Source organism: Triturus cristatus, chromosome 3_2 (genome assembly GCF_964204655.1).
Source record: "Triturus cristatus chromosome 3_2, aTriCri1.1, whole genome shotgun sequence".
Taxonomy (NCBI): domain Eukaryota; kingdom Metazoa; phylum Chordata; class Amphibia; order Caudata; family Salamandridae; genus Triturus; species Triturus cristatus.
In genome coordinates, this window is record NC_140584.1 from 518,005,944 (window position 1) to 518,024,154 (window position 18,211).

Below are 18,211 nucleotides of genomic sequence, written 5' to 3' on the forward strand. Positions count from 1 at the left end.
ATCCACACTTACATGTAGCTCCAACACAAGGGCTCTTTTTAGAGCCGGCTTATATTCCCAATATCTGCTTGCAGAGTGGCAGCTGCGGTCCGGCTAGCAGAGGGAGACCTGCGGGCCGTCGGGCAGGCTTGCAGAGGGAGAGCTGTGACCCATGGGCTCGGCTCACATAGGGAGAGCTATGGACCGTCAGCTCGCAAAGGCACAGCAGCGTACTGGCTCGTAGAGGGAGAGCTGTGGTCTGACTCACAGAGGGAGAGCAACGGGCCGACTGGCCTGCTAGCAGAGACACAGCTACGAGCTAAAGGGCTGGCTCGCAGAGGTAGAGCTGCGGGCCCAAGCTGCGAGCAGACGGGCTGACTTGCAGAGGGAGAGCAACGGGCCGACGGGCCTGCTAGCAGAGACGCAGCCACAAGCTGGCTCTCAGAGGTAGAGCTGCTGGCCCGACAACTCGCAGACGCAGAGCTGCGAGTCGACTGGCAGAGCTGCGAGCTGGTGATGTGGGGAGAGGGAGCGTTAAAGGGGTATCTTGCACAGACAGAGCTGCGGTATATTTTCAGTGTTGCCTTGCAGAGGTAGAACTACGGACCCGATGGCTTGTCGAGGGAGAGATGCGAGCTGACAGACTGAATCACAAAATGGCTGCCAACACTTCCTAGTTTCAACAGTTCGCAACCAATGAGCCACAAGCTCGTGCTTGTAACGCCTCACGCAATCAGATGTCAGAATTCTCAAATATCGATATCTGTAAAATGTGATATTTCCCAAAAACTACTGAATGGCTTTACCCCATTTAAAAAAAGCATGCTTTCTGGACCAAGACCTTTCTCCCTGCCAAATTTGGCATAATTCCATTCAGCAGTGTGACCTGCAGCCTTGTCTAAAGTTTCCTATGGAGAAAACACGTTTTGGGACCACCCTTGACGAATCACCCCCAAACTTTCAAGATAGGAGCTGATCTGAAAAAATAATTTTTGGGGAAAATTTCGTAAAGATTCGTCAAACGACGCCAAAGTTATAAGCACATCAATAAATGCTTTTCCTATGGAAACCTGGTCCTAACTAACTACTTACTGGCGACTGCCAGTAGGGTGTGGGGGGGGGGGGGGGGGGAGGTTTTGGGGGGGGGGGGTGTGTACACACACACACACACACACACACACACACAGGTAGGAGACATCTATAGTGAAGATATATAACAGCAGCCTTATTAGATGAAGTACACTAACAGATTAACGAGACACAAACCAGATTGAATCGTCGGGTTTTGGAGCGATTCACTTTTTTATTAATAAGCCGATTGGGTTTAGTGGCTTGTTACTAAGAGGGAGCGGAATGTTGATCCATGCTCACCCCACCGACCAATCACTAACTGTTAATACCACTGCACGATTCTACGCTTAGGAAAATCAAAATGTAGATTAAAACCACAACAAACAATATAAGAAGACAAATCAAAGATTTCTCTAGCGCACACTTTATAGTCCGTTCCCATTTCTTGAGTGCCCGGTCTGCATTAATCTCTGTGATAGGTCATCATGTACTTCAAACAACGTTATAAAACCTAAAAGTTGGAACATTCCATTAATATGAACAACCGATCACTATGAACACTTTGAGACAGCAAGACTTGAATATGTAGGAACAAAATGGTGTGCGGTAACATGAGCTAGACAAAAAAACGGGTTTTTTTTGTCATTCATGTATATTTACCATAGGAGAGAGATACTAACTTGAAAGTTCGAGCATACCACTTTGAAGCTGTCGTGTTGGCGATGTAACATTGCGGATGCATGGAGTGAGTTGACTTTCGGCTCTTTCATGGGATGAATCACGAGACCTGTCACTGGATCGGCGTCTGTCTCTAGATCGCTCATGGCCACCGCAGGCACCATGCGCGTTCATTTTGTTGTGGCCCGATCGGTTCTTATTGCCACAGGATGAGGAACTGAAAAACAAAATACAGCATTAACTTGGTAATGGAATATAAAGAGCATTTCTTGAAACAAGATACTACATGGTTGAAAAAAGCCCAAGGCAGTGCTCAAGAGTCACAAATTCTGCAACCTTCCGGGCTCACAATGTAGCCCAAAACTTGTGTGCAATTTAGTCCCGATTTCCCATGACATATGTCGGAATGGAGGGTCATGCACAAGTAGCACATGTAGGTCTCCCATATGTCGGTGCGTTTGTTAGTGTGGCACATGCACAGTTGATTTTGAACAGATTCTAATTGCCACAAATAAGTCAGGTAAAAACTGGATAAAATGTTCAAAGATTTACAAAATTTTAAAGATTTTGAGAATGAATATAAATGTATGTGTGGGCCAAAGAGTTTTATGAAACAAAATGCTGGTCTTCGTTCGTAAAATTAATGATGTGTAGTGGGCATCAGTTTAAGAGGAAAGGGGGTTTTGTACAAGGTCCCAATTCAGCAGTGGACACAGAAGCATACAATTAATGCATTTAGGTTACTTAGTGAGCTCATCTACAGGAAAGGAGGTAGGTTTCTGTCATAGAATGAGAGAAGATGCAGGAAGATACAATTGTGAAATGGGAGCAGTTTGGTGTCCTATTATAGTTACAGCTTGATGTGTAATTTAATAGGGAACAGGAGAAAGGGTGTGAGAATGCAATTGCGAAAAAGAGGCTTCCCGTTTCATGGCTATTTATAGAAAGAACATAAATGGAGAAAATCGACTATGTGAAGACACACTAAAAACAGCTCGAGCCAATCACTGCCTCGGCAGACGTTTTGCACTTTTACTGCGCTCAAATAAAGACAAAAGCCACCTTAAAGAACAAATGCACTGATAGTCAAACACCAAAAACATAAAATGTTATCAAAACTATAGAAAGCGAACAATCTAATTTACGAATTCAACTATTTCAAAAGTGGCTGCAGATCTGGCCAAACTGGTAACTACCGTAGTTAACCATTCTGGTTACAGTTTATGTAGTTGCTATGCACCGTGCAGATTTGCCTAAGACATTGGATGAAAAGACCGCGAGGAAGAAAAAACAGGCCCCAAGAGAATTTCTCCCATTCACAAACCTCCATCTCGGAATGACCACTAACCGTACTAAATGTTATGCTTTGGCACACTGTTAGAAATGGGGGTCTCTAGTAGGCAATGGTTTGCACCTTTGTCCAAGTAGGAACCCTTCTTCCTAGTCGGGGTAAGGAGGATACACTGCTCACCCCCTTGGTAGCTAGGCACGTGCAGACAGGCTAATCGCAGTGTGTGAAGCATTTGTGCATGCATACACTAACACTACAAATGAACACCACACCAGATTAGAAAAATAAGGAAAACTTTATCTAAACCAAACAAGCCAAAAATCCAATAAACAATACAATAAAAATAGTCACTTTGCAAGATAACCGTAGAATTGTAGAAATATCCACAAAACACAGTTCTTCTGAGTCAGTAGCTCCGTCCGGGGCTACAGCGATGCTGACAATGTCGAGTGTAACAATTCCAGCTGACTGCGTCGGTGCGGGGTCAGCTAAAGCTAAGACAGACTCGAAAACAGTATCTTTCTCGTTGCAGCCGAATCGATGGTACGAGCCGGTAGGGGCAGCCGTCGCGGTTGCTTTGCACAAATGGAAGTGGTGCAGGGTGCGGTGCCCTCACGAAGTGATGCCGGCTGCGGCTCGGTGACGATCGTCCAGAAAGCATTGGTAAGGCCAAGGCTTACGGTGCAGGCTGAGGTGGTGCTCGATTCGGTGCTGGCAGGCTGCGGTGCAGGCGACGGAGTTGGTCGATGCTCCGGTCGAGCAGCAACAATGTCTGTCATCCAGGCCTGGTGGAGTGAGGTGGTGCAGAATGCAGTGCCCACAGGACGCGGTGCGAGCAACATCTTGTTGACAATCGTCAAGACAGCATCGGTGAGACCAAGGATGCAGTGCGAAGTGCAGCGGTGCCTTCTCCGGGGCCTTCAGGACACGGAATCCTGCGACGGACTCTGACAGAGTCGGATGCCCTTTTCTTCTGCAGCGACTGAAAACGGCAGTTCCAAAGATGCTGCCAGAAGGATGGTGAGGCCTTTGCTGTTTTTGAGACCTCTTGAACAGGTGCAAGATCCACTTCCAAGCCCTTGGAGATACTTTCTCAAGCAGAATACACTAAGTTCTTCTCCTGGTCAGAAACTGCTACTGCAGGTCAACCCCAGACAGCACACAGCAAAGGGGCAGTACTTCTCCAGTTTCTTCCAGGTCTTCTCATCCAAAAGGGATCTTTGAAGTCTTTTCCCGTTCCTGAGACTTCCAACAAGAGGCAAGCTCTATTTCAAGACCTAGGAAAAAACCTCTAACTGCAGGATGATGAATGCACAGTCCACTCCTTTCCCAGCCCAAGTCAGAAGCAACCACTTCAGGCCAACCCCAACAGCACAGGGGCAGTACTCCTTCACCAGCTTTCCCGGTTCTTCTTCTTGGCAGGTTCCTTAGTTCAACAGTAATTTAAAATACTGGGGTCTGGGCCCCACAATTTATTCAGCAAATTCCTTTGTTCTCTTGGTGCAGAGAGGCTCTGTGCTCAGCCAAAACCAGTTTGATCCTCTCTCGTCCAGCTTCCCGGCAGGAGGTGGAGACAGTCTTGTCCAAGGCAAACTGGGCCTATTCAGGTGCAAGGGAAATCTCCTCCCCCCTACTCTAAATGCAGCCCAGGTCTATTCAGCCCAACTCATTCAGGAAAGGCAGGATACACATCAAACACCACCACCCCACCCTCCTCGGGTGGCCATCTGAGCGAATGCACATCCCCAGCCCATGTTGTTCAAAAGCCAGACATTCGATCCATAAACCAACAGAGGCACACAGGAAGGTTAAGCAAGAAAATACCCTCTTTCTAAAATTGGTATTTTCAAACACACAATATAAAAATCATCTTTACTAAAAGACGCATTTTTATAGTCTGAGTTCAGGCAAACTGAACACTATCTTGTCCCAATGGGAAGTTATATTTATAAGTTGCTATAAATAAAATTACATTTTATCCTAAGGGACAGATAGCCTTTAAAAAGTGAAAATACTGCCAATTTCGTTTTTCACTATCAGGACATGCCACAAACATCAGGGAATGTCCTACCTTTCACATACACCACACCCTGCCCACAGGGGTACCTTGGACCTACCTTAGGGGTGACTCGCATGTAAGGAAAGGGAAGGTTAGGGCCTGGCAAGTGGGTGCACTTGCCAGGTCGACACAGCAGTACCAAACTGTGCACAGACATTGCAGTGGTAAGTCTGAGTTACATTTGAAAGGCTGCTTGTGTGTGTGGCACAATCAGTGCTGCAGGCCCACTAGCAGCATTTGATATACAGGCCCTGGGCACACTCAGTGCACTGTACTAGGGACTTACAGTGAATCAAATATGCCAATTATGGAATCACCAATCCATAAATACAATTTACAGGGAAAGTGTATGCACTATAGCACTGATCAGCAGTGGTAAAGTGCATAGGGTCATAAATTGATAATCCCGCTGGAAAAGCAAGGTCTAACACACACTCAATGGCTACAGGGCAAATATGGGTGTGCCAAGCATGGTGCATATACACTTTTCAGGGCAATTCCCAATTAACATTACCTTTAATTATGTAATCAAAGAATAATGTAGCCATGTTCTACCAACTATGGGAGTTTAAAATACTTTGTTTGATCCATCTGTGAAATAGATTTAAAATTTGCCAAAACTATGCAATCCTCATCATACCTGAAGAACAAGTGCTACCCTATTTTCCATGATGAACTGAATGCATACGATATGCGGTAGCTCAGCATGTGCAATGGCAGCAATGGTTTTCCATTCATTCATAAAGGTGGGGGTGTATCGTCTTATTTTATTAAGTCCCCATAAAGCAGGAATCTTTCACTAAGTTTCATTAAATCCTCATGCCCTGCACATGACAAATCATCACATCACCTAATTCATGTCTTATGTAAGGTCTGAATGACTAAGTTTCTGGCGAATACCATCCAATGTGGGGTGTGAAGTATTCAACAATACCACTGTTCACTCAAATTTGCAATGATAGACACTATTTTACTAGTTTGATCAGTGTGCGTCCCTGTCACAGCACTGTCTGAAAGCGCTGGACAAATAATGGCTACAGGGGTGCCAGGTTTGGAAAAACCGCTGACCGGCTGACAGGAGCACTTATCATGATAACCGTCCAGTTTTCTTTTTTAGATTTAAAGAGTTTATTAGAGATACTTTCCAATTAATTCCAATTCATCGATTGATTCATTATCTCCTTTTATTCATTAATTTGGAAAATTCTTATATACCAATTACGTCTTGGTAATTGTTGCAGTTTAGACCAGCGTTTCCCAAACTGTGGTCCGCGGACCCCCAGGGGTCCGTGACACATTCCCAGGGGGTCCGCGAACTGGAGTGCCTTCGAGTCAGCTATTTTTAAATATTACAAAGCATTTAAGCATACAAGCACTGTGAATGACAGCGCAGGGGCGGCGGGACCAAAAAAAATCGGGCCAATCACCATTTCAGCTTAGGCCGGGGAAGCTGAAGGGTGATTGGCTTATTTTTTCATAGACGCGCACGCTCCCACGGCAGTGCGTCTTCCCTCGCGTCTGCAGCCAGCCCAGGAGCATTTTGCCGCCCAATGCCCTGTCTCCGCTTCGCCTCGCTAAATACCTGCATTCCGGCACCTCGGACCACTACTAGAGCACGTGAGTGTTTATTTCTTTATCATTAAATTAATTAATTTAAAAAATGTTACATTTACACCTGTTGGGCAAGGCCAGGGGAATTAGGTCGTCGTGTGTAGGCCGGGTGTACCAGTCGCGCAACACCCATTGTACTCCCGTTGTGTGTGTCGGCCCTCAGCCCTGAATGAGACTTCACCCGAGCACTTCAGAGGTATTTAAAAGCCCATTTGCACGTTATTGTGGCCTTACTGTTTCACCCCTTCTAAGAGCCCCGCAGCTGCGCAGGGCTCTTAGAAGGGGTGAAACAGTAAGGCATCAATAACGTGCAAATGGGCTTTTAAATACCTCTGAAGTGCTCGGGTGAAGTCTCATTCCGGGCTGAGGGCCGACACACACAACGGGAGTACAATGTGTGTTGCGCGACATTTATGTGAGGCCTGGTAATTGCCGGCGGAAAGAAACGCTGCAGCAGGTGCTTCTAATCTAAAAAGCATAAAAAACTTTCAAACACGGACCCAGGAAGCCAGCGGCCAGTGGGCTTTAGGGCGGTGCGACCGGTGCCACCGCACCGGCCGCTGGCTTCCTGGGTCCGTGTTTAAAAGTTTATTATGCTTTTTAGATTAGAAGCACCTGCTGCAGCGTTTCTTTCCGCCGGCAATTACCAGGCCTCACATAAATGTCAAGATAACTCCTGTGATTAATTATCTTCCTGGAGAGAGATCAGCATTTTGTGTAGTTGAGGTTTTGACTTCTGTGAAGTTAGTGCAGAGGGTTAATATGCCTGCTGCAAAGAACGTGTGCCAAGTGATTACAGAGTGCGTATGTACAGATCAGCAGGTTACTGCTTTCAAAAGAAACCTCCTTTTATTACTTGCAATTTATAACTTTAAGAAGCATGGAGCGCCAGGGCCGGCTTTAGGGCGGTGCCACCGGTGCCACCTTTCTGGGGGCGCCGTGCTTGAACGTTTATTGCGCTTTTGAAGCACCTGCTGCAGCTTCTTTCCCCCGGCAATTACCAGGCTCACATAAATGTCACAATAACTCCTGTGATTAATTATCGTCTGAGACAGATCAGCATTTTGCATAGTTGAGGTTTTGACTTATGTGAAGTTAGTGCAGAGGGTTAATATGCCTGCTGCAAAGAACGTGTACCAAGTGATTACAGAGTGCGTATGTACAGATCAGCAGGTTACTGCTTTCAAAAGAAACCTCCTTTTGATACTTGCAATTTATAACTTAAATTCCTAATATAGAATAGTGAGCTATTGACTTTCATCCCAGAACTGCATACACACTGCAAAGAATACATTATTAGAAAATTTATTAATGTTGCAAAAAGGATTCATTTGGCAGAAATCGATTCTTATTATTAAAGAGAACTCCCAACTATGCAGTTTCTTTTTCGACTCTGAGTTTGGGCTTCTCCACACCAAGTACTCTTAAACTATACTGCCTACCAGTATGGATGACATGTGACTCCTACACTTTTAGTCTTTTGGCTTATGTAACATTTCCTATACACTGATTTACACACGTATGATTGATTGTCTCTGTGTAATGTGTGTGTGATGCAAAGTGCTCGAACACCCTGCACTGGTATGAGTGGCCCTATATAACTAATTCAATGCATCTGAGAGAGTGGGGTTATGGAGACTTGGTCACTGTTAAAGGGTGCTAGTGAGAGACTCCCTGGTGGAGGTGGTCATTGGGGGGGCGCCAACAAACATTGTCGCACAGGGCGCCACCAGCACTAAAGCCGGCCTGTTTTAATTTTTTGACATTTAAATTGTAAAAATTGCTTGGGGGTCCCCGGACTCCAGTAGTGATTCAATGGGGGTCCTCAGGAGTCAAGAGTTTGGGAACCACTGGTTTAGACTGTAAAATATTTTAAACCAAATGCATTTCGGGTGATTGGCGGCCCTTCCTCAGGGGTCTCATCATGACAGTCCAACCGACTTAAAAAATGTGCGTTCTCGCTTAGGAGACTGGACGCGCTCTCGCTTGTTAAGTATCTAACAATGCATGGCAGCACTCTACACACAACTGAGAAGAGGGAAGGAACAAGATTGCACCCGTCTTTTAGGACCTTCAGAGAGACCTCCCAAAGCCAGATAATGTGGTGGTGTTTTTGTACATAAACACCACACATGAGCAAAGAGTTGAAGATAACTAGGCACACTGGCATATTTATTAGAAAAACAATAATCAGTACTCTCGGTCTACTTAACACATTTGTGGTTAAGTTGAAAGCCCAACCCCCAAGGACACATTCTTGATGCAATACAGAAATGCTGCCTAGCACTCGCTGATAGGAAGCAAATTAATAAGAACATTCTAGTACAGTGATTCTTAACCTGTAGTCCAGGGACCCCTGGGGGTCTGAAAAACCTGCTCAGTGGGTCTGTGACTGCTTAGAAAATTCAATAATATTAGATTGATAACATGTATACAATTAAAGGAGCAAAATGTACAATTTAACATTTTAAACCGTTCTGTAAATTTGAAGGAGTTTGAAATTGGCGGCTCGTAATCAAATTAGTAATCTCCGACTCATTTCTGGGAGCAGTGCTAGTGCAACTAACAGAATATAGGATGAACGACAAGTGGCCTCAATTAAATTTAGAAAAGCTTCAACCTTACTATTGAAATTAGATTTTTTAATGTTTGTGAATTAAATAAAATATTCAATTGTTTGAGGAAAGCTTGTTTCTGTATTTTTATAGTTCAAATCATCTAAAATGTTGGGGTCCCCGGCTTCTGGTAATGATTCAATAGGGGGTTGGTCCCTGGATTCCAACAATGAGTCAGTGCGGGTCCCCAGATTCTAATAATTAGTAAGTGGGAGGTCCATAGAGGTCAAAAGGTTAGGAGCCACTGTTCTAGTCTTTATAAATACATATAAGGAGATTAGGGATACTACCAGCATTGTTAAACTAGAGTAATAAACAAATTGAGGCAGTCTTGAGAAATAATTTCCAAAAGGACAGCCCTCATTTCGGACCACCCTGTCATTGTGCTATAAATCCTAAACACTGTTACAATGTCGTTTGAAAAGGTGGGATACACAAAAACACTAAGACAACGTACACTGGTATAGTCATTAGAATCTATAACTACGTACATAGCACTGCTTCAAATCACTCAACTTCACAAGAAAGAACAGACATCCTGGGTTGATTGAAACCACAAAACAAATGCAGACGAAAAATAGAAGCATACAGATGTACTTCCCAGCGATTTCTGCCAAATAAAACCACAAAGTACGTTCACAATACAATTCTTCAGGCAGGTTTATGTTTTCTTTTTTTGGTTTGGTTAGAGTTCATTGCTTTCAGTTGCTCCCAAGAGAGAGAAAAAGGTGGAGGGAGGGGTTGTTGTAGCTACAATGCATACTTGTCTAGGCACAGCGTATTTACATAATTACAAATTATGTATTTTCAGAGTGTAACTGCAACCACCACCCAACAAAAAGGGAATAGGGCTATGCCTCCATTAAGCACCACACTGAACATTTGTCAACCGTGACCACTGCACGCGGATTAGTGTAGAAGCACAATAACCATAACTGTGGCAGCCATTCACCTCAAAATAACATATAGGCGGTTTTGGGGGCAATATTCCATGCACCAAAGTATGGCATCCTGGCACATGCATATAGCACCAACAGAATAATTCCAGGTTTCCTAAAAAGCTGAATTCATGCCGAATTATCCCTAACAGACAACATATTTTTGAAGCTTCAAGTACGCTTGATCCATACACTTCTGTAATAAGCGCTTTAAAGTTGGGTTACCAAGAGAATGGTGCTGAGCTCCTCCCCTTTAACAAGTACAGTTCAGCAAAGCTAACCAGACAAGAAAGATATCTTGAGTGGGTGCTAAAAACGGAGTATATCAGTTACCCAAATGGTCTACATCTCTATAACAGGTTGCAATTCCGACACTGTAGTTGACCCCCTACAAGTCTAGAGATCTTCATTTTCACTAAGAACCAACCATGACATTGTTTTCACACTCGCGCAGGTTCCTAGTCAACCGTAATTTGATTGTCCCTATTGCTGATCAAGGGGAACATTAAGTAACACAACACGTTTATCTTAAACTAGATTGTCTGCTTGTAAATATCCAAGGAGAAGGCATCAATAATGGCACATGTAATGCTATCACAGCAAAGGAGGTAGCAGCAGGGACCACGGTGGCTTAGCAACTCACAGCTCTGAAAATACACTAAAAGGTCTTTGACCAGACTGTTGTGCAAGTTATTTCTGTTGATGGAATCCGTAGACAGATGTTTATTGGGATCAAATGGCTTCTTATGGATGAAAATATACAGAACTTACCAATACCATTTGTAGCTAAAAATAAAACTGGTGGTATTTTTGGGAGAAGTTTTGAAAAATAAGCTACTGACGAATAACATCTAAAAAAAAGTATTAGCAAAGTGCATAATGAGCCAATGGCATTTATAAGATAACCAAAACTTCAACATAAAAAAAAAAAATCCATAGAGCTTAATCTGCAAAAGAAAGACTGTCAGGGCACAAATTATTGACCAGAAGCCCACGGCTTGTGCTATCGAAGTTCGTGATTTGGAATACCAAGCCCGCATAGTCTCCATTCAACTTCAACCCTCTTTAACACACCACCAGACATTCCATGCCTCTATCTCGCTCGTGCGGGTTCGTTTTCATCCGTTCTTTCGGTCTTTGTCACTTTTCTCTTCTCTCTCTTCCTCCTTTCCCGTTTTTGTTTTTTCACTTTCTTGCGCTGGATCAAAGTCCGATGAAAGGACCACCAGCACAAATTAAGCAATGCTATTAAGTGTTCACTAAAGTAAAGTAACTGTGCAATTACCCAAGTATAGGGTCAAACAAAGAATGAACCACAAAATCAGATTACCTTAGAATCGATGTCTGTTCCTATCTCATGTCACAGAAAACACCAAAACACAGTCATTATGAGCGCTGCAAGATTACAATTTGCTACAAATAAAATAAGTCAAATCATTTAAAACCAACCAAGTAAACATTTAATTCTTCAGAATTCGTGAGTCGTTCTAATATGGTTGCATTGGCACTCCAAGTTACAGATAATCCTTTGTCTAATATTAAACAGGAAAACGGAAATAAAATCTATCCATTTTTGAAGAATAAAGAATGACGACTTGTACTGCATAGTTGCCAGGAAGGGCTTATTTGACGAGAAATAGAAAAGTGGCCGTCCAAAATACACAATCCAGCTCCTAGTCGTTTTGTGCTGCTCACAGATGTCTATGAATTATTAATGAGTACGCACCTTCCCCCTGCACATGACAGGGCACAAAGACAAAGGCATGAAAACAGCCTGGGAATGGGAGTACAAAGGAAACGTGCTCCGACAAATAAGGAAGCTTTGGAAACCAGCTCAGCATCCCTGGGCATCACTTGTGAAGTTCGGCGTGCTTGCCATCTTCGTCACCGTCCTAGTATTTCGCTGCATTAGCCAACCTCATTCACTCGTTTCTTTGTTTCCTCCGTGAAGTGTAGTAACTGTGCTGCTTCCATTAAAGGTCACTTAATGTGGGAGAGACGCAGCCTTAGAGTCATTCAAAACGCCTGCTCCCAATCACTGACTCAGATGTGGGTAGTGCGAGGCTGACGTCTGCCAGATGCATTTATGCGAGCTACTTGCCCATCTGAAAGCTACCATTGGATACTTCAAATGACAAGAAAAAGGGTGTGGGGGAGGAGTGCAGAAAGCTTTCTGGATCACTGCCAAAGCGCTCCTGTGACGCGGTTTCCAATCCCACAATCTTGTTAGGCTTCAGCAGGCTACGATAAAGCACCGAGGAGGACGGACAGGCTGCAAGCAGCCTCTGACGACCCCATACTTACTGTACACACTTATAGCGTGCAGAAGTAAGCCCCGCTTGAAATACGCCACATCACCTACAACCACGCTGGAGCCTGCTGCACTGGCGCACTCATGAATGTCAGACATTACAGGCTCTCAAATCTAGACTGAGGCAACATTATTTTAGATTAACATTAACAAGGTTAATAACTAATTTCTTAAAAAACAAAACATTAAAAAGGTAACTTATTTGAAAAAATGGCATTTAAAATAATCCTTCTGATCCCCTCTTTCACCATGGAGACCACGGTTATAGTTTAAAAACTCAAATAACTGTCTATTAAAAGTCCTTCACGAAAGAAGCCAAAGCACCAATATTAGAGAACGTACCAGTCATATGAAATACAGTGGTAATGAGGTGAAAGGAGGGGAAAGTCGAGCTTCATGTAATGTAACAAGTCTCCAGAGACGCCAATGTAGAAGACAGCGTGCCGCTCAACAGAACATTGGCCAGGGAAGGTATTGATGCTTTCCATACGTGATGTACGCTCATAGAACAGAAGAAGGAAGGTTTTAAGCTCCAATCAAGGGAAACAAAGTAAACACACTGTAACATCTACTTTCATGACAAAAGATAAGAAGATGGTTGTACAGAGAGAATTTCGAAGTACACTAAAAGCAGAGGGTCACTTCTTATCCACATTTAATCCTTAGTCTAGATTGCTTCATCAACAGGTGTCTAGATCTCAAAATGCATGAAACCCTGAGCTGGCTTCCAGTACTAGTGTGTCTGCCAATGCTTCTGCTTTACCATGACTTCATTAATTTGCCGGGGCACACAACGCTCCATTTTCTAATACAAGTAACCAGGTTTCAGATACATTCTGTGATTCTCTTACTATACGTATATACAAACAAGCCATTGAACAGATCGCAAAAATTCATAGTCAACCAAGTATTGTCAGGTTCAACCAGAAATACAATCGGAGTTCTGCAAGGGTCAACACTATCCCTGGCGTTATTTAATCTGTACGTAGAACCACTCACGGAAACATTACAAAAAGCAAACATCTCTTTCCACATGTACGCAGATGACACTCAGCTGTACATCAAAGTCACATCGACAGAAGAGATAGGTAGCATGAACCAGGCACTAATGAGAACCATCCAATGGCTAACCACCAACCACCTGAAGCTTAACCCTCATAAAACCGAATTTCTACTGAATACGCCCCAGAAAAGCACATCGAATAGATTAGAATGGAACAACCTAATCACGGCTTTAAAGTGTACTCCGAAGATTGTTGACTCTACTAAATCCTTGGGAATTATACTGGATCAAAATTTTAACATGTTAGCACATATTAACACGATGGTAAAAAAAATGCACGGTTCCATTAAAGCTACCTCAAAAAACTAAAACCATTCTTAAATAAGACAGATCTCAAAACAGCAGTTCAGGCATTGGTCATATCAAGGATAGAGTATGGATGCACAACTCTGGCCGGTCTCCCCAAGATCTCAACAGCCCCACTGAAAGCTTGTCTCAAGGCAGCTACAAGACTAATATCTGGATCCAAAATATTCGACCATATCTCCCCTCATTTGAAAGCACTCAACTGGTTGTCCTCCGAATCAAGAGTTCAATTCAAGTTGGCATGTTTTACTCACAAAGCGATACATTACAAAACACCAGGGTACCTAGCCCAGAAACTATCAGGAGGGTGCCGGTTCTCCAGGAGCCATGCAAACCTATTATTGAAACCGGCTCGCTTTTGTAAGAAAAGAACTTATGACCGAGCGTTCTCCGGTGCAGCTCCTAGAATCTGGAACGCTCTCCCTCCTAACATTAGAAGAACCCCATCCATCGCGGCATTCAAAAAGGAAGCAAAATCTTTCTATATGAGGAAATATCTCCCATAATCTCAACAGTCTAGGTATCGTCTCTGGACCGGTCGGGATTGTATTCTTGCTACCTCTTGTCAAACATTAACCCTTTGTGGGCTTGTATATATGTATATTAAGCTCAATGTCTAGTTCTAATCATTGTACAATAACGGACCTGTCATGATCGTATTCTTGCTACCTCTTGACGTACATTAACTCTTTGTGGGCTTGTATATATGTATATTAAGCTTAATGACTAGTTCTAATCATTGTACAATAACTGAGGACTTGGTAACGTAAATGGTTTTGGAAATGCAAATGTAAAGCGCTCCGATACCCTACGCAGGGTCATGTTCGCGCTATAGAAAACACCAAATAAATAAATTAAAAAAAAATTGCAGACTATACAGGAATTCCTGAAACTCAACCATCTTTCCTCTTAGAACCTTATAGTCTTAACTCATTCTGTGGATATGCCTGACATTTTTAGTTTGCTTGTGTGCAAGCTACCTTGCCCAGAACCTGCTTGATGTGGACAATTACACTCTTTGGAGACAAGGAGAAGTCATTTTAAGACTAGGTCACGCCCCCTGATCAGCAAGGAAAGTGCTTGCCATTTTATACTCCTTGACACACCACTTTCAGAATAGATTCAATCTAACTCAATGCTCTGGCTAGTACCAATCGAATGCATTCCTTCACAAATCAATTAGTATTTCTGCCAAGACATTAAATCATGGATGGTATATGCAGATGTATTTAAGCTAAACTGGTCTTTTCTGCAAATCCATTCCTTGCGGAAAACATAATTCATTACAGTTTGGATGATGGCAGAAGTATGCAGCTCAATAAGACTAAATTCAGAGCATTTAGAACACAGAAAATCCCAATCTCATTAAAAGAATCACCAAATGTATGGTTGTATTCCTTCAAGGCTGCTATGGACCAGAATCTGCACAAACATCCACCCTGCCTCACAAACACCGCATCCAGCAGGGGATAGCTCAATCGGACATAATATTTCTGCTAGCAGCAAATGATGGGTGGCGGGAATACCAGCCTCCAACATGGACATGATGACAAAGGATTTGTAATGCATCTTCAAGTTGACAGATATTCCCAGAGGTCTTAAAACATATATTCCCAAAAACAAACCAAGACATCTTTGTCAATGAATAATTCAACTCAAGTATCTTAGAAAGTATTATTAGTATACATAGATACATATTTAGTAGTAACCAAGGACACTACAAGATATATAGCAGGTAGAGGAAAGAAATGTACATACTAACTGCAGGTATATTTGAACAAAGAATGTCTACTTCAGAATATTTATTACATCCAGGTTATTTTGACTGACTCCCACTGAACTAAGGGAGGAGTGACATATGCAATTACACAAACTGAAACAAAATCTTAAGCAAGACGGATGTGTATCCATGTTCCTGATAAAACGAAGGCAAGCAAGTTTGTGCATGTCTGCACCAGCAACAGGGAAGAATGGTGGAAGACAGTGTGGCTGGTCATTAACCTCAGATTACTTAACTTTGCCATGGCCATACTCCTGTAGCTAACATGACCACATTCTATGTGCATTTCAGATACTACTGAATGACCAGACTCTTTGGCCACCACAGGCTCGGTGACAATCTGGTGCTTCAGTTCCCTTACTGCAATGTTTTGACACCATATTGATCACCATATTGGTGATTACGAAACAAGGCATCCCTGTATGCTTAAGACCCATTCTTATTAAGGAATGATCTTTCTGAATAAATAATCAATTGGTCAATGAACTATATAGATGCACCTTAAAGCACAGATCTGGAGAACAGCAATTATTTAAAAGTGAAATATTTCCCCCATAAACTCACCCAAAATGCAGAATAATGGTTAACTCAAGTAACAATCTCACCTCCAACATGTTAGACATTCTTTTAGACCTCTACAGGGCCTCTGCCCCATTTTCATATGCCAAGTTCCCCGATAAAAATATCAACATTATTGCTAAGGGTATCCCTCATGACACAAACATAATAAGTCTTGAGGATTTTTATATCTTGGTGGATGGCTTGGGTACTACGGTACCAGATTCTCTTTGGAAAGCTTTAATCTTATACAAAAACAACAAAAATCACTAAAGCTAATGATAGTCAGAGAGGACTGGGAAAACACCTGCAGACATTTGGAACATATTTTTTGTCATTCTTCCACCTATAAATGACCAAAGAATTGGTGCATTTAAACACCTGTATCACAGAGAAACTGGACAACAATATTCCACGGAATCCCTATATAGCTGCATAACCTTAACTGGCAAATATGTTACTTATATTGGGATAATAATGCTAAGCAGATTTACATTTTCCCTCGATATAGTGGTAGCAGTCCGGGGGAAGGAGAGGGGGGGGGGGGAACCCACGAATTGGTCCTACCGACACCGTAAACTACAGCCCAATCATCAAATTCCTTTGTACAGCCAACTTAATGAAACAAGTGGTCACTAAGCAGCTGGATGCATATTTTGAGGGCTTAGACCTCCTGAACGGGAGACTAGCTGATTTCAGACCATGTTTGAGCAGTGAGTTTGTCGGTACTTCCACCCAAGATGACCACAGAACTGTAATGGACAGAAAAAGGGATAGAGCCTGTACGTTATTAGATCTGTCACTTCAGTCGGTCAGTCATTCAACTTACTCAATTTTATAAAAATCATAAAAGTGCACAAATCAAACACTTCCGCCTAAACATCCATAAAATAAATTCCCATATACAAAAGTCAATACAATGTATTAAAAGTGTCATTACAACATCATAAAATGGATTTTAAATGACCGTGGCTGGGAATAGCGGCATCATGACCCAGTACATACCTTCTGTAATAACTGTAAACTAATGTCTTCAGCTAAAAACACCTGCCAAGAACCCAGATATGTGAAAACAAAATTGTAGGAGCAAATAAAAGCTGCAAATATAAAAATGCAGGTTTAACTGGTCTCAAATACATGGTTAACAAGAGGGACCGTATGAATTTATGGTGAAGAGAATTAAATCTAGGACAGATAAGAAAAATATTAAACACATGCACACAGTGGTAAATCATAAGACACTGAAGGTAATCAGTTCCTCTGTTGTGGCAAGTATGTGATAGATGTCACTGTATGCCTGAAAAAATTGTCGCTGGGAGATCTGAATTTCAGATCATAATGCCCTCACACACCTGTTAAGGTGTCATGCTTCATCATAGGGCGCTCCTCGTCGGACCGGCGCTGCAATGTCCAACGGGCCTGGTGGCTTCTTTGGCAGAGTTCTTTTGATCTGAGATCGCCGTATGTGAAGGGTGTATGTGGGCAACAGGTGCTGGGTATGTGATAAAGTGAAAAGGTGATTTTAAAATAGGCTCCAGACCTATGAATATTTTAATTTGAAAAAAAGGGCTGGGACTATGTAAAAACAGTGGTGCCACCAACAGGTCGTAAGGTACCTAGGTAGCTAGTGAATAAGTGTGGTCGACATGTTGTGTCATCTGAGCTCCAAAATCGAGCAACACTTCTTCAGGACCAGGGTAGGTAATAGTGTTCCCCAATGGAGAACACCAAAAAAGACACACCGTAATTATGGGGATGTGATTAGAACAAATGTAGGTCCCAATAAGGGAACCTACCATGCCTCTCCACCTTACTGGGTGGAAAGATTCACTTCATGGAAGGTGGGGAAGTTGGCCCAAGTACTCATGGGTGAACAACGATTAGAAGGTGGGCACTGCCTGCTCATCTACGTTCTCCCCCGCTTCCGAATCTAGAATCTATGTATGTATAT

At 42.8% G+C, this 18,211-nt stretch overlaps 1 protein-coding gene across 4 annotated transcripts in view; it reads right to left on the reverse strand.

Moving 5' to 3' along the window:
* The window catches only part of BTBD10 (BTB domain containing 10), a 134,211-nt gene that overhangs the window by 93,397 nt on the left and 22,603 nt on the right, over positions 1-18,211 (reverse strand). The window contains exons 1-2 of one of the 4 annotated variants that reach the window (XM_085648210.1): positions 11,969-12,191; positions 1,749-1,945 (exon numbers count right to left, since the gene is read on the reverse strand). In XM_085648210.1, coding sequence (XP_085504336.1) covers positions 1,749-1,945; positions 11,969-12,093 — 322 coding nt within the window. In that variant the 5' untranslated portion in view covers positions 12,094-12,191. Of the gene's footprint in view, positions 1-1,730; positions 1,946-11,968; positions 12,192-18,211 lie in introns of those variants that run through there. The other 3 variants (XM_085648209.1, XM_085648212.1, XM_085648211.1) reach the window with 3 other exon arrangements.